Consider the following 15,814-nt stretch of genomic DNA (forward strand, 5'->3'; position numbering starts at 1 on the left):
ATTCATCTGGGCAACTTCTTCCTGTCTTTCAGTTTCAACTCAAAGCCGCTCTTGGCTCTTAAGACTTAGAGGGACCTTCTATGCACTCACTGTATTAACAATTGTACCTTTACTTGCCTATCTCCCTCCCTAGGCCATAAGCCCTTTATTGGAATTTCTTTCTAGTATCCTTACTAGATATTAGTCCTTACCATAGAGTGGAGGCTCAAAAATTACTTACTGATTTTTAAGACATGAATAGCAATTGGATTGTAAAAACCAGGGGAATACAGGTTTTAGTGATACAGCTTTTTTTTTTTTTTAACCTAGGAGGTCCTTTTTGCCTCTTTGGGTCAAAGAATGCGTGCCTTTGGGGCTTCTCTAGGCCTTTGGACTGTTGAGAAAAGTCCTAGAAACTTTTGAGGTTTGTAGGAAATGAGATATGTATTTAGCTTTGGGGACAATTTTGGTTCTGGAGTCTTAGTCAAGTGAGGAGGTGAAATAATGAACTTAGACCCTTGGTTGGTTCTACACAAAGGAAAAAAGAAATTGCAGATTTCCTTCTAGGATATCTAGTCCAGTTCACCAAGATATTACTGAATGGGGGTCCAGGCAGTGTTGCTCACCAAGAATAAAGATTATGTATAATTTTTTGTGTTATGTCTCTTAGGGACAAGAATGTGCTGGAGAAATAGAAAGTTAAAAATCCCACACCTTATATTAATGTTACACATGAAATCTATTTGAAATTAGGATCTATGTTCTAAATATATAGGCAAGGAGCTCAGTAATATTGTAATTTATATTCCTTTATATAATAGAAAAATAAATTTTCTATATACTAGATTTCTGTTTGTAAGTATCTTGAGAGAGTATGAAAGCTGATATGTGTGCGTGTGTGTTATGATAGACTTAGCAAATAAACTGCCCTAAGAAGCGTAAACAAAAGATGAATTTTGAAATAACTTGAATCTCCTACAAGAATCCAATGACGAAAGTCATATTTCAACACATGTAGCTCAGTTCTGAAAAGCCAGAATCACTGGCCATGTGTTAATTGATCAAACATGGTTGAATGACTAAGCTTCAGTTTGGAGGGATACAGCCATCAACAAAGTTTAGATATAAGCAAGCAATTCTAGCCTTCTACTATTTTTAGTTGGTATGTTTCATTAGATAAGATTTAAATGGCAAAATGTCTGAAAGTAAATAACAAAGACTGCATTATGAAAAATGATCCCTAAAGGTTTGATTTGTGAATGCACCATACTAAAACTTCCCTTACTCTTTTTATTAGAAAAACATTAGAAGCAAGGATCTTTCTTGGTGTCAAATTAAATTTTCTCCAACCCTCCTTTAATTAAATATTTTCTTTTTTTCATACACCACATTTAGTGTTTCTTACATTTATAATTTCTGTGGAACTGTTTTCCCTTGTTTAATATTCTTTTTCTCAATGTCTTCCCCTAAATTAAATTTCTCTCTCTTCTTTTCCTATTTTCCCTAATTCTTTTCTAATTTCTATCTTCCTTTAGTCCAGACCTCAATTTCCTTTCTTCACTCTCTAAAACAATATTGCCGATCTCAGTTTCTTCAGCATTTTGCAAGACTGATTTTCAAAGATGCATATACTTAATGTGGGATTGTCTGCACTGTATGTGATAAATGGAAACAAGTAAATAAAGAATAACCTTTGGCCCTTGTAGTCCTTGAGGTCCAGGAGGCCCAGGAGGACCCTAAATCAAGAAAAAGCACAATTTTTAAAAGTAGTAATTATATGTATCAAAATTCATGCCTTAAATAGGCACACTATACACTTCCCTTATTTCTATTGTAATCAGATATCCCCAAATATAAATTTGCAATGAGGAAAAATTTTTACTAGTTACATAATTAGAAAAACCCACCTATTTATATACTAACATATGAACACATCTGAGGTAAAGATAAGATGGAAGGTCTTTTGGGTAGATTCGGTAAGGCAATGTAAAATTGCTGCCACGCTCCACACTTATCCTATTGGGATGAATTAGCCTATGAATATTAGCTTTGTTTCTACATATGCTCCTTGCCCCCCCACCCCAAAGACTTTGATTTCCCAGACCCTACAGAATAAAGCTATATTGTTTAGATAAGGTCAGAGACTTTTAAGAAAATTAGCAATCACTTTTTTTCTTGACCTTTTCACTAAGCAGACAAAGTGATTCAACTGGAGCAAATGTAAAAGATTATTAATACAAGAAAACATAAAATTAAGTATCAGATAAAAACAATAGCTACATTAGTACCATTTTGACTGGCATGCATCAATACCAAATACAAAACCACAAACCACAGAAAGCATGCAATAGGAGTTACCGTGACAGTTAAGGTGGTAATCCTCTGTTGGGAAAATGTATTGACAAAGACAGAGTTATCTATTTTGTGTGCCAAAGTACAGTAATACATTTGTGAAATAATCAACTTTTTGAATATGTTTTGGCTACTGTGATCTTATAAGGAGTTGACAAGATACTGAGAACATATTTTCCTATCTTCAATACAGTATAGTTGTAGAGATTTTTTAAAAATTATTTTTAGAATCCTATTTTAAAAACCTATAGCTGAAGAAAAAGAATGTCAAAATTTTAATTCACCTGATTGAAAAAATTATGCAGTAAAGTTGTATATGCTAGAGGCTTGTCAGTATAATTGTGAACTGAGAAATTTTGCTATTGATAAAAGCTCTATTCTTGAGAGCATTTCATTATGAAAAACAGAAATACCCAACTGTATATTTTTCTCTTTTAGTCTGCAGCCCGTTTGTTGCATTAAAACTAACTGTGTGTGTGTGTGTGTGTGTGTGTGTGTGTGTGTGTGTTCTTTTTTTTTTTGGCATTCCATTTTTTTGTGAACTTAATCAGAAAAACAAATGAGTTTTTAAAATTGATTGCTTGATTTATTATACTTAAGTTCTGGGATACATGTGCAGAACATGCACATTTGTTACATAGGTATACATGCGTCATCGTGGTTTGCTGCACCCATCAACTCATCATCTACATTAGGTATTTCTCCTAATGCTATCCCTCCCCTTGCCCCCCATTCCCTGACATGCCCCAGTGTGTGATGTTCCCCTCCCTGTGCTCATATGTTCTCATTGTTCAGCTCCCACTTATGAGTAAGAACATGCGGTGTTTGGTTTTCTGTTCCTGGGTTAGTTTGCTGAGAATGATGGTTTCCAGGTTCATCCACATTCTTGCAAAGAACATGAACTCATTCTTTTTTATGGCTGCATAGTATTCCATGGTGTATATGTGCCACTTTTTCTTTATCCAGTCTATCATTGATGGGTATTTGGGTTGGTTCCAAGTCTTTGCTATTGTGAATAGTGCTGCAATAAACATACGTGTGCTGGTACCAAAACATAAGTAGACTGGTACTAAAACAGATATCTAGACCAGTGGAACAGAACAGAGGCCTCAGAAATATCACCACACATCTACAGCCATCTGATCTTTGACAAACCTGACAAAACAAGCAATGGGGAAAGGATTCCCTATTTAATAAATGGTGTTGGGAAAACTAGATAACCATATGCAGAAAACTGAAACTGGACCCCTTCCTTACACCTTATACAAAAATTAACTCAAGATGGATTAAAGATTTAAATGTAAGACCTAAAACTGTAAAAACCCTAGAAGAAAACCTAGGCAATACCATTCAGGACATAGGCAAGGGCAAAGACTTCAGGACTAAAACACCAAAAGCAATGGCAACAAGAGCCAAAATGGATAAATGGGATCTAATTAAACTAAAGAGCTTCTGCACAGCAAAAGACACTATCATCAGAATGAACAGGAAACCTACAGAATGGGAGAAAGTTTTTGCAATCTATTCATCTGACAAAGGGCTAATACCCAGAATCTACAAAGAACTTAAATTTACAAGAAAAAAAAACAACCCCATCAAAAGGTGGTCAAAGGATATGAAGAGACATTTTTCAAAAGAAGACATTTATGTGGCCAACAAACATATGAAAAAAAGCTCATCATCACTGGTCATTAGAGAAATGAAAATCAAAACCACAATCAGATACCATCTCATGCCAGTTAGAATTGCAATCATTAAAAAGTCAGGAAACAACAGATGCTGAAAAGGATGTGGAGAAATAGGAACACTTTTACACTGTTGGTGGGACTGTAATTTAGTTCAACCATTGTGGAAGACAGTGTGGCAATTCCTCAAGGATCTAGAACTAGAAATACCATTTCACCCAGAAATCCCATTACTGGGGTATATACCGAAAGAATTAATCTAACTTCTTAAAGTGCTAGAGAACTGTAACAAAATATACTGTCTCAAAAGTCTTAATCTCTAAAACATAATTCCTGATCCATGAATCATATTTTTGAATTAACATTTTCTGGTCTAAGTTCTGTGCTGAGAGTTCTATGGGGTTGATAACCACTTTATGAACTCACAGAGGGGAGAACGTTTCCTTTACGGACTCTGGTCATAGAGAAACATTATTCAATTACATTTAAACTTGTAGATATCCGTTGAACGCCATCCTTGTGTTTTCCACTATTCCACTCCAATTTCTGATTTGAGCTGTTGTTACTGTTTTTTTTTTTTTTTTTAATTGTTGTAAAAGGTAAAATATCCACAAACTGGGGGCAAGGTTATAAGGAAAAAGTAAGGTCCCAGAATTTTCCATCACATCCGTGTAACATAATTCCATTCAGTTTATTCTTCAGGGATTCACCTAGAATAAGAACTGGATTTGTAGTTATGAGAAAGCTACTTTTTTGTTGGTGTTGTTCCTACAGTGCAGATAAGTCATTAAACAAGGCTATTAGAAAATTAAGGAGTAGAAATAATTTCTTTATCATTGCCTTCCAATGACATGTTACTTTTTTTTTTTTTTTTTTTGACACGGAGTCTCGCTCTGTCACCTAGGCTGGAGTGCAGTGGCGCGATCTAGACTCACTGCAAGCTCCACCTCCCAGGTTCACGCCATTCTCCTGCCTCGGACACCCGAGTAGCTGGGACTACAGGTGCCCGCTACCACGCCTGACTAATTTTTTGTATTTTTAGTAGAGACGGGGTTTCACCGTATTAGCCAGGATGGTCTCCATCTCCTGACCTCGTAATCGGCCCGCCTCAGCCTCCCAAAGTGCTGGGATTTATAGGCGTGAGCCACCGCGCCCCCCCTACATGTTACTTTTTAACTAGAAAACAGGATCATAAAGCCCTAAAAAGGAAAGGGAGCTTCAAATTTGAGCTCTCTGAGGTTTTCCAACATGTGCCATATATTAATTCATTTTTTACCTGAACATAATGGTAGTTTGTATTTTTTATATTTAAGGATAACAACATGTTTAATAATGAGCTGCAAAATAAAAATTATTATTAATGGTAACTGACCTAACAGATGGAGTTTAAATGATTTTGTTAAATAACTATGTTTGTGAAACTTTAAAATTGTATAGTGTTCCATTCAGCTAATAGAAAAACAAATGACAATAAGCTGAGCTAACTTCACAAATACATAGTCTTGACCACCATCTGGAAGCACCAGTATGCAGACACACAGAGAAGTCCTAACGATGTGGCTCACTGTGCATTTCTGATATGTGGCAAATCTAAGTTAAAGCTATATAAACTCAGCAGGATTCTGTCCTGAACTCAAATAACGAATTGAAAACCAGAATTTTTGGTGGTGATGGAGAAAGACATGCCATTCGCTAGTGAGACACGATGTGAGATGGGAGGCATGAACTACAGAAACTGCAAATTGGGTAAAGCCCAGCAGCCTGCTTTGTGATTTATTCCCTGAAATGTTTATCTGAATCTCTTCAGAATTAAAGGTTATTTTCTTTCATTTCTCATAATGGTGAAAGCTTAAACTCGCCCATGATTCATACTAGAGAACAGGTTTGGTTTAGATAGCAATGAGAATTTTTTTAAAGAGTCAGTTAGGAAACAGAGGTTTTACTGCTAATTTGTGGAAATTTAACCACCTTAAATAAAAATAAATAGCTTATGGCAATGTTTATGTAAATCACAATCTTCAATAGAGGCAACAGTCAAATTTTATATTTCTAATATGGTATGATTATAACTGTAATATACTTTTACTTATCTGATTATGCTAGAGTATTTGTGGCAGATTGCTTTAAAAGGGGTAATAATGACACACCTGCAAAACTGTAAATATCCATCACTAGTTAGAGAATTAGAAGAATAAATGTCTACTATCTCTTCTCAATCTAATGTATTAATTTTATGAGGGACTCAATTCACTAGAGCACTATGTTAGGAAAACCAATAGTTTTGATGTGAAAAGATAACTATAAGCAAGGCAAATAGTTGCCTAACAACCAACCCCATAAGAAGAATAAACCTTTAGGTTGAGACATAAGCATGAACTAGTGAGGAATATTGATTGTTTTGTAGTCATATAGAATTAAAGATGAGAAAAAGAAACAGAGGTATCTTTTCATATCGAGATATAGGTGTCACATTTTTAAAAAAGTACAATGCTTTTAGGTATATCAGTAGAAAGTGCTCAGAAGCTCTGAAAAATCACCCTAAGAATAGTATTAGGTTTTGTGGACTTACAGAAAAACATTTATTCCAATAACATCCTCATTTTGCAGATAAGATCAATGAAGTATAGATACATTAAGCAATTTCCCCTAAATGACTGAGCTAATAGAGGGGAGATCAAAATAGAGATTTCCATTTTAGACTAAGGATAGCTTGCCTCATGCCAGACCCAGTTCATGCAAAGAATGCTTTGAGAACTTGATCACAGTGTTGCAGAAAAATGCCCAATTATATTGGAGCAGTTCTTGGAGGATAAAAAAGTAGATACCCCTTAAAGGTGGTAGCAAGAATTATGGGGCCATTGGAAGTAGTTCAAGGGCAATTTACAACATTGCTAATAAGCTAAGTTTTTAAAAAGTCCCTATATTTTATAAGAACTTTGAAAACACAGTAGGCACACCAAAACTTTGTGTTCTCTGTCTCTGTCTCCCTTTCTTTCCTTAAATAGTTATCAACTTGTGGGGAAAAGGGAACAATTTAGAAAACTAGTTCTAGAACTTGACAGTAGCCCAGAGGCCACTGATTACGTTGAATCCAGTTACACAGAGGAACACTAATTCAAGCTCTTGACTAAAGATACTGTCCAAGCAACACTTCTCCAAGCAGTAAACATGCTTCTCTTTGTATTTTACCAGAAGAAAAAGAATGAAAAGGTCAAAAAATAGGCTGAGCTGAAGATAGATTAAAAAAAAAAAAAAGACTTAGTACTCTACTAGTTAAAAATGATAGTTGTAGCAGATCTGTCATAATTAGATTGTGTTAGTAAAATCATAAAGATGGAAAAATCAAACAGGTACAAAGTGGCAGAGAAATATTTAAAACAACTAATTTGGCTTACAAGCAAAGAAATGGCTTGTACATGAGTTAAGTATACTTATTCAACCAATAACCGTTTATTTAATATTTACATATCTAGACAATATAAGCATAAAATGTTTTTCTATCACTAAGCTTACAATCTCATAAGAGGTAAGACTAAAATCAACTATGGAGTTTGATTTTCAATGGTAAACCACCAGAACCCCACTACTAATGTTTTAAAGGATTAAGAGGAAGAACTCATTTGAGTGGCAGCAGTGGATTGATGTATAGAATTTATATGGGAAAGAAAGGAAAGAAGAGTGGGATGAACACAGGCAAAAAGGGGGAGATTTGTATGGATATGATAAAAATGATTATTCCAGGGGAGACTTGCTGTGGAGAAATGAAAAGTTCTCCACAGGAAGGGCATGACTATAGAGGCTTAAGATGGAGAAGCTTTGGCTTGATAGAGTAGGCAGAAGGGGGTCATTAGGTTTCTGAGCAAATTAGAAGCATCAAAGCCATGATCGTTTATAAAAATTAATCTTGGAGTGATACACAAGATGAATTAGAAGGACGAGGAGGTACTAGGGAAAGAGTCATTGGTCAGGGAGTTGTTGCTGTATTAGGCATGAAGTAAACAGGATGTGGACTCAGTTGGGAATGGAAAGAACAGGCAATCTCAAGAGATACTTTGAAAAAGGGAATAGAAGCCCCTTGGTGAGATAGAATAAGTAAAGGACTAAGAATAGTTTAAAAATGGCTCTAAACTTTCTATTCCCCCAAAATCCAGATTCACGGTATCACTAACAGAAACCGGTTACTTAAAAAAGGGACTCATTTGGTAGGTGGGAAAGGTAACCAGTATAATTGTGTGTATTGGTGGAAGTTGATAAAGCATTCATACATCCATAATGAAAATATTCTTGGACAGCTGGGAGCATACACAGATTATATCTGGAGATAAAAGAATTGAGAGCCATAATGTGGAAGAACACAGAGGGAGTGGCTGTACCAAGAAAAGATCAGAGATTTGAGGATACTAGGGAATAGACAGAGAAATTAGAAACACCAAAATACAGGTGATACGCCAGAGAAGAAAAATGGAAAAAATGAAATGAAAGTGGAAGGTCAGAGAGACACAAAAAAAGTTTCAAAAGGAAGGTGGTTTGATATCAATATCACAAAAAGGTCAGGGGTGATGAGTCCAGTGGACTTGACACAGAGGTTATCGTTGAGCTTTGTAAGAGAAGCGGCAACAGAATGATGATAAAGGCTAGAATGCAGGAGTCTAAACATGAAAAGAATGAATAGGAAGCAAAGGTGATAGAGACGAGCCACATAGTCGATTGCTTACTTAATGAGATGAAAAGAATTATATGGTAGCAATAATAAGAAATACTTATAGAGGGCTTACTATGTGCTTACTCCTATACTAACAGTATAATATATATTGTGCCATTTGGTCTTCTCAATAACGCTATGAGGCAGATACTGCTACCATCCTCATTCTGTAGACAGGGAAACTGAGGCACAGAGAAGTGAAATAACTTGCCCTAGGTCACACATTTAGTAAGCAAGAGAGCTGAGATTTGAATGCAAGCAGCTCCAGCCCCAGAGGCACAGAGCTCTTGATTGCCTTGCCACGCTCCCTCTGCAAGCAAGGAGGCAAAACTTGGCCAAACTAACACAAGGTTTATCCCTCATAAGGCTTAACTATATCTGAAGGTGGAAGGGAAAGGAAAGAAAGGATGGAAAAATGCTACAAAATAAAGAAGATAAACTGGGGCAGAGAGAAGGGGATGGGTTCTTGAGAACAGGGAGAAGGGGTGCCTTGAGCAGTGCAGTCCTCTGAGGATAGAGGGTGTGGAAGGTCATATTTGCACACATTACATGGGTGCTCCTCAGCATCCTTCTCAGTGTATGTCAGGGCAGGGAACAGTCACTTGCCTGTAAGGCTTCGTGGAGGTTGCCATTGTAGTCTATGATCTCAGTGGCTCCTTGATCCCCTTTTTGACCAGGTGGACCCTATGACAAAACCAATCAAGGGAAAATCATGGGTATTAGCTTAGCATGTAGGGTGGACTATGGCAGAAACAGAAACACAATTCACAGGTCTCTCTGACCATCATTTCCCTACTAAGGCCCAACTGTACTTTAGAATATATAAATAATTATGTTCAAAATGTATCCTTATTTCAAAGGAGGAAAACCACTTCTTATATCCTGTTTTTGGTAGGTCCAAGATATGAAATCTGATTAAAAAACAATTTAATTTTTGAAACTATTTTCTGAAAATTACAATATAGGCTACCCTGATGTGACCTGTACAATTTTATTTGCTTTATTCACATTTATTAAAGCATCCTCTAACCTTTTGTTCCTCATCCATACTTCATATATTGCTTCCTCATTCTTTTTTTGAGATGGAGTCTCGCTCTGTTGCCCAGGCTGGAATGCAGTAGCATGATCTCGGCTCACTGCAACCTCTGCCTCCTGGGTTCAAGCAATTCTCCTGCCTCAGACTCCCATGTAGCTGGGATTACAGGCACGCACCACCATGCCCAGCTAATTTTTCTATTTTTAGTAGAGACGGGGTTTCACCATGTTGGGCAGGCTGGCCTTGAACTCCTGACCTCAGGTGATCCACCAGCGTTGGTATCCCAAAGTGCTAGGATTACAGGTGTGAGCCACTGCACCTGGCCCTCATTCTTTAAAAAGATAGAACATTGTTCTGTAGAAAAATGTTGGCTTTCCCATCAGGAATGAATGCCACATTAAACCAAATAGGGAACAAACAATAGAATACATGTATGTTTTTAAGACTTCTACCCTACTTACTAGATCTGCTACTTAACTTCCATTAGTCATGTCATAATTCCCTGACGTTTTTTAAAAAGGACGCTGAACATATGGGTTATTGCTTTCTTTATAATTGAGTTAATTGAAAAGTGGAAAATTCTATTAGCTGGATGGAAACAGACGGAAAGTAGACAGGGGGAGTTCTTTAGACCTTCTCAAAGAAACTTAGTTTATGTGTTGGAATCCCTACAATCACTGCTTCTGGTGAGGAAAATAAAGGAGGTAGGGGCGTTTCAGGAATAATTACAGTAGTCTACCTCCAATACTGTTATGAGTATTATTAATAGAGATGTCATATGAATAGCCATGCAGACATGAATTCAAATCTGGGATTGTAGGAAGCAAAAGTTTAGATGGATGAGAGGAACACTCACCCTTGGTCCCTGAGCTCCAGAGTCCCCTTTGTCTCCACGATCCCCCTTTTCCCATTGGAAAGAGAAAAAACTTAATTAGAAGTGGGAGAGTCTAGAAATCTCTCATCTAAGAATGTATTTATACCATACAGAAGCACCTTTAATATGAACCTCTGAAGTGAAAAATAACAGCAACCACCACCAAAATGCAAATGCTTTTTTTAAGATACAGCTTGAAAAGAACTAAAATTCCTTTTTTAAAAAAACTCCCTTTTCAGGTAATAGAGTATCTTGAAACAACAATATATATGGTAACTGTCTCACTAGGTAGGATCTGCAAAGGCAAAGCAAGTGGTTTCTATGGCACCCAAAGCAAGCTTTTACCTTGCAGATTGAGCCATGTTCTTCCTTTTTATGAAGAGATTTGGGGCAAAAGGAAAAAGAGCCAACAATTATGTTGTTTTTCCTCTGAGAAGAAAAGTATAGATAATTGGGACAGGAAAGGAGTAGAGAGCTCATTCTAGGGAGAATTAGGAAAGGAAGGTCACAGGCTAGGCCTCCCTCTGATGATGGGAATCTAAGGAAAAGTTCATCCGTAGGTATAGGCATTTTAACACTCAGACAGTGCTGAAGTGGACAGCAGCCAGCTGGAACAGGTTGGCAGGGCTGAAGGTCACAGGCAGGGCAAACCCAACGCTCTTTTTTCAGTGCAATATGAAATTTATCTGAAGTTTCATTGATGGTGGCATTACCTCAATTGTAGAGCAGGAGGAATAGTCTAAGCCCTCAAAATTCTTAGAAATGTAAACTGAAACTTTGGAGAAGAGATTTGAACCTGTGTAGATTTAAAACAGCCTTAAATTGATAAGGTTCTTTTTCTATATAGACTTCAAAGCATTTTTATACGTCTTTCTACAGATTCCCATAAACTGGGTAAGGATGAATAAAGATAAGCAGGAAAAAGGATTATAATTCTTCCCATCCACAGTATGCTAATAACATTGATCATAATAAATTTGCTATTAATGAAGCATTAATAATCTTTGCTCTCTGTTTTCTTCATCTTGCACACATTTTTTTCCATGTTAGTAGCTAACAGCATTTTAAATAACATGATTCTGCTGACACTATATATGTTATTGCAGATAGTATAAAGAGTATGATATAGAGGAGAATTTCAATTGGCAGTAAAATTTTAATGCAATGAAGGCAGTCAATTAAAAAGCAGAGTATAATTTGAGCATTTATCACAAAGATAGCCAGGAAATGAAAAATTAGATTATACAACACATAATTTAAGGAAAGTTCTTAATTTTTTTCAAAGAAGCTATTCCTATGAAATAGGAAATACAACTTTTCTTAAGGAATTTTCTGAAGCACAAGACTATGGAAAAACAAGCAAGATGAAATAAATGTATTGTTTTGAGATATCATCATAGAGATACTGCAATCCATTTTGCAGTAAGTATTGCAATTCCACTGTGTGAAAGAGTTTAATCTAAAACATGAAAAACATGCCTCTGTGGCAAAGGTAAAAAGCACAGATCTTGAAGGCCTCATGTTATATTTAAATGGTTATCTGGTTACTGACCTTTGACCCCTTTGGGCCTCTACTTCCTGATTCACCTTGTTTCCCCTATTACAGGAGAATAAGAGTATGAAAAAGATAAAATTATAGAGGAGATAAGAACAGAAGAAAAGAAATTAGCAGTCACTCAGAATAACGAAGAAAAATGGAAACACTTTATTTTAACTGCCTCAATATATGGCTCTACAGAATGTTGGTTATTATAATACTAAACATAATTATCATCACTATATCATCAGTTCATTCCATTATTCTGAAGGCTGCCCTCCCATCAATGGATGAGAAGAGTTCTGTGAACAATTCTCATTAGTCTCAACAGTGTTGGCCTGCATCAATTTCCTTTTCATCAAAGAGTAAATCATTTCCTGTATCTCCAGGATGGGCTATTAAAATAAAGTGTGACCATACTAGTTTGTGGAAAGTTTAAATGAATAAGGTTAAACAGTCAAATAAGTCCTTAGCTCTAATATTTTCAAGGTGTTACGCTCCATTAAGTTACCATAGAAACTAACACAGCACTTATCAACAGGGATTTTTTTCTCAGTGAGTTTTAATATACATTGAGTGATAATGTGTTAATATGACAACACTTATTTTACATTTGGATATGCTATCAGTTTGCTCACTGAACAGAGTAAACAGGGTGAGATGAATTGTAAAATCTCTTTTGAAAAGAACCAGTTGGTGCGCATTTCAACAAACTATTTGTGATTTGGGTTGTTTTAATACCTGTTGAGAATGTTTTAGTTTTTTGTCAAATCAAGCCAGAGAATGGTTATTTTCCAATGTAAGAATAACTGACCTTTGGTCCGGGGGCTCCGGGTTCCCCTCGCTCACCTCTTCCAGGAGGTCCTGCTTCCCCCCGTTCACCCTGTCACAAATTGCAAAACAGGTAAGTGGCCATTCCCCTAACCCAGGCTGGTCCCTGTAGATTAATAAATGAGTTGAATGAAACCAAAGAAAGCAGAGAGTTTTCACTGATTTACCCAGCACCCAGCATTTTATTAATCTCTTTTCATGAATCATCTCATTTTATAATCAAAACAATTTGTGATGGTTAATTTTAGGTGTCAACTTGACTGGATTAAGGGACACATAGCAAGATAATAAAGCATTGCTTCTGGGTGTGTCTGTGAAGGTGTTAATGGAGGAGACTGGTGGGTGAGTCTATTGACCGAGTGAGGAAGATCTACTTTCAATGTGAGGCGGCACCATTAAATCTGCTGGGGGCCCGGATAGAAGAGGAAAGGCAAACTCTCTCTTCCGGAGCTCAGAGCTCTTCCTCTCAGTCCTGGGACATCAGAACTCCAGGTTCTTGTCTTTGGATTTTGGGACTTGCACCAGTCTCCCTCAGGCTCTCATGCCTTCAGCCTCAGACTGAAAGTTACACCACCTGCCTCCCTGGACCTGAGGCTTTCCAACTTGGACTGAGCCATGCCACTGTCAACCCAGGGTCTCCTCCAGCTTGCAGATAGCCTGTTCTGGGACTCAGCCTCCACAATTGCATGAGCCAATTACCCTAATAAATCCCCACTCATCTATCTATCTCCCTGGATATATCCTATTGGTTCTGTCTCTCTGGAGAACCTTGACTAATAGGCAATTATCCAATGTTTGTATTATCATCCCCATTTTATGGATAAGGAAATGGTTTGGTAAATGCCTGTCAAATAGCTATGTTGATAAATAGAAAGACCTTTAAATGGAATTGATAAAGACCATCATTATACCTCAAAATAGGAACGAATATCCATTTTCATTCTGTAGTCACTTTTTAAGCACTGCTGGCAAGAAGCATGGCAAAGTGGTTAAGTTCCTGGCTCTGTAATCCAGCATCTTAGGTTTTACTCCTGGCTCTGCTATTTATCAATTCTGCGTTCTAGGGTAAGTTAGTTAGGTTCTGTATACCTCAGTTTCCTCTGTAAAATGGACAAAGTTAATAGTACTCATCTCATAGTTTATGAATGTAAAAGTGTTCAGAATGATGCTAGCCACACAGGTTTTACAGTTTTTAAAATATATTTATATCTCTGTGAAGTATAAATATGGCTACTGTCCTCAAGGACCTAGTGATGTAGTTAGGCAGACAAGAGCCACAAAAACCCAAAATAGTTCAGGATTAAGGAGTAATATAAGGCCATATATGACAGAAGGGGAATCCCCATTGATTTCTGTTATTGTGGATTGGATCCCTGGAGGTGAGACTTGAATTGTGTCCTGAAGTATGAGTAGGGTTTATTTCATACTTGTTGCTGTTGATGACTGTAGCATGGATGAGTGCAGGAACTGCACAAAACACTTTACATGCATTATCCTATTTAATCCTCAGGATAGATGAGAAAAGTTTTATCATCCATATTCTACAGATGAGGAAGCCAAAGTTTGGAGAGGTTAAGTAACTTGTTCGAAGTCACAAAGCTTTTAAAGTGGGTAAAACTGATTGTACTCAAACTTCAATTTTTGCATAAATGTTTTAAATGTACATCTTTGCACATCTTTGATCATTTTCTCAGGATAAATTCCTAGTTGGAAAATTGCTAGGTCAAAAAGTATGAGTATTTTTAAAAACTTGCTAAATTGCCCTCCAGGAAGATGGTACTTTTTAATACTCCCTAAACACAGAGTAAAGAGTGTCTGGCTTCTTGCATAGGGGCAGAATTTCAATCATCAAACATTTAGAATTCAGACTGTTGATGACATATTTATGGATGAAAGAGGTGCTCTCCTCACTGAAGGAAATACTTCATCTTGGAAAAGATAAGAAAATAGAATTGGATCTGTGGTGGGTCATGTAGGGCTTTAAATTCCAAGATCCTTATCTGTATCATGCCCACTTTGGGAAGCTTTTGTGGTTTTGTAGGGGAGGCGGGATAGGTTAGTCAAGGGTTAAGAAAGACAGGAGGCAAGAGTTAAAAGACTCAGAAGGCTTCTCAACAGCAACTGAAGACGTTGTGAAAATGGAGAGGTTGAGAGAAAGATAAGGGACTTCTCTAGATACAGGAGATAGACACAATGGCCCAGAAACGAAAGGACTTTTTGCTTTTTGTCATCCCCCACCCCATTACCCTGTTGAGTGAGACTAAGGAGCTTCTATTGGTATATGAAAATTATTAAAAAACTGTAAAGTATTTGGTGTTTCTTTTAATATTTTACTTTAAGAATTACAGAAAAATTCTAAAATAGTCCACTATGAAAACCCCTTAAAAATCATTTATCTGTAGTTTGCCACAAGAATGAAGTCTATACATCTTTATTTTTTAACATTTATATATTTTTAGAGAGGGGATCTTGCTATGTTGCCTAGGCTGGAGTACAGTGGCTATTCACAGGCACTATCATAGCACACTACAGCCTCAAACTCCTGGGCTCAAGTAGTCCTCTGGCCTCAGCCTCCTGAGTAGGTAGGATGACAGGTGTGCACCACCACACCCACCTAGAATCACTTTTTGTTACATCCCTTATTAGTTCCCTATCACTCTCTGAAATCATATTATTTATTTGTTTACTTCTTTCCCTCCTTCCATCTGTTCCTCACCCACACTGCAATGTAAGCTTCAGGAGAATAGAAACTGTTGCTGTTGCATTTACTTCCCATGCTTAAATGTAGAAAAATATTTGGTGAAAACATTGGCAAATT

At 36.8% G+C, this 15,814-nt stretch overlaps 1 protein-coding gene across 2 annotated transcripts in view; it reads right to left on the bottom strand.

The window, feature by feature from the left end:
- COL25A1 (collagen, type XXV, alpha 1) overlaps positions 1–15,814 on the bottom strand; it is a 514,206-nt gene that overhangs the window by 40,387 nt on the left and 458,005 nt on the right. Inside the window, exons 21-26 of one of the 2 annotated variants that reach the window (XM_011989830.1) lie at positions 12,980–13,048; positions 12,181–12,225; positions 10,611–10,655; positions 9,325–9,402; positions 2,338–2,361; positions 1,671–1,715 (exon numbers count right to left, since the gene is read on the bottom strand). In XM_011989830.1, the coding sequence (XP_011845220.1) occupies positions 1,671–1,715; positions 2,338–2,361; positions 9,325–9,402; positions 10,611–10,655; positions 12,181–12,225; positions 12,980–13,048 (306 nt within the window). The remainder of the gene's footprint in view (positions 1–1,670; positions 1,716–2,337; positions 2,362–9,324; positions 9,403–10,610; positions 10,656–12,180; positions 12,226–12,979; positions 13,049–15,814) is intronic. The other variant, XM_011989831.1, reaches the window with a different exon arrangement.

The sequence above is a fragment of the Mandrillus leucophaeus genome, unplaced genomic scaffold, assembly GCF_000951045.1.
Source record: "Mandrillus leucophaeus isolate KB7577 unplaced genomic scaffold, Mleu.le_1.0 Scaffold364, whole genome shotgun sequence".
Lineage (NCBI taxonomy): Eukaryota > Metazoa > Chordata > Mammalia > Primates > Cercopithecidae > Mandrillus > Mandrillus leucophaeus.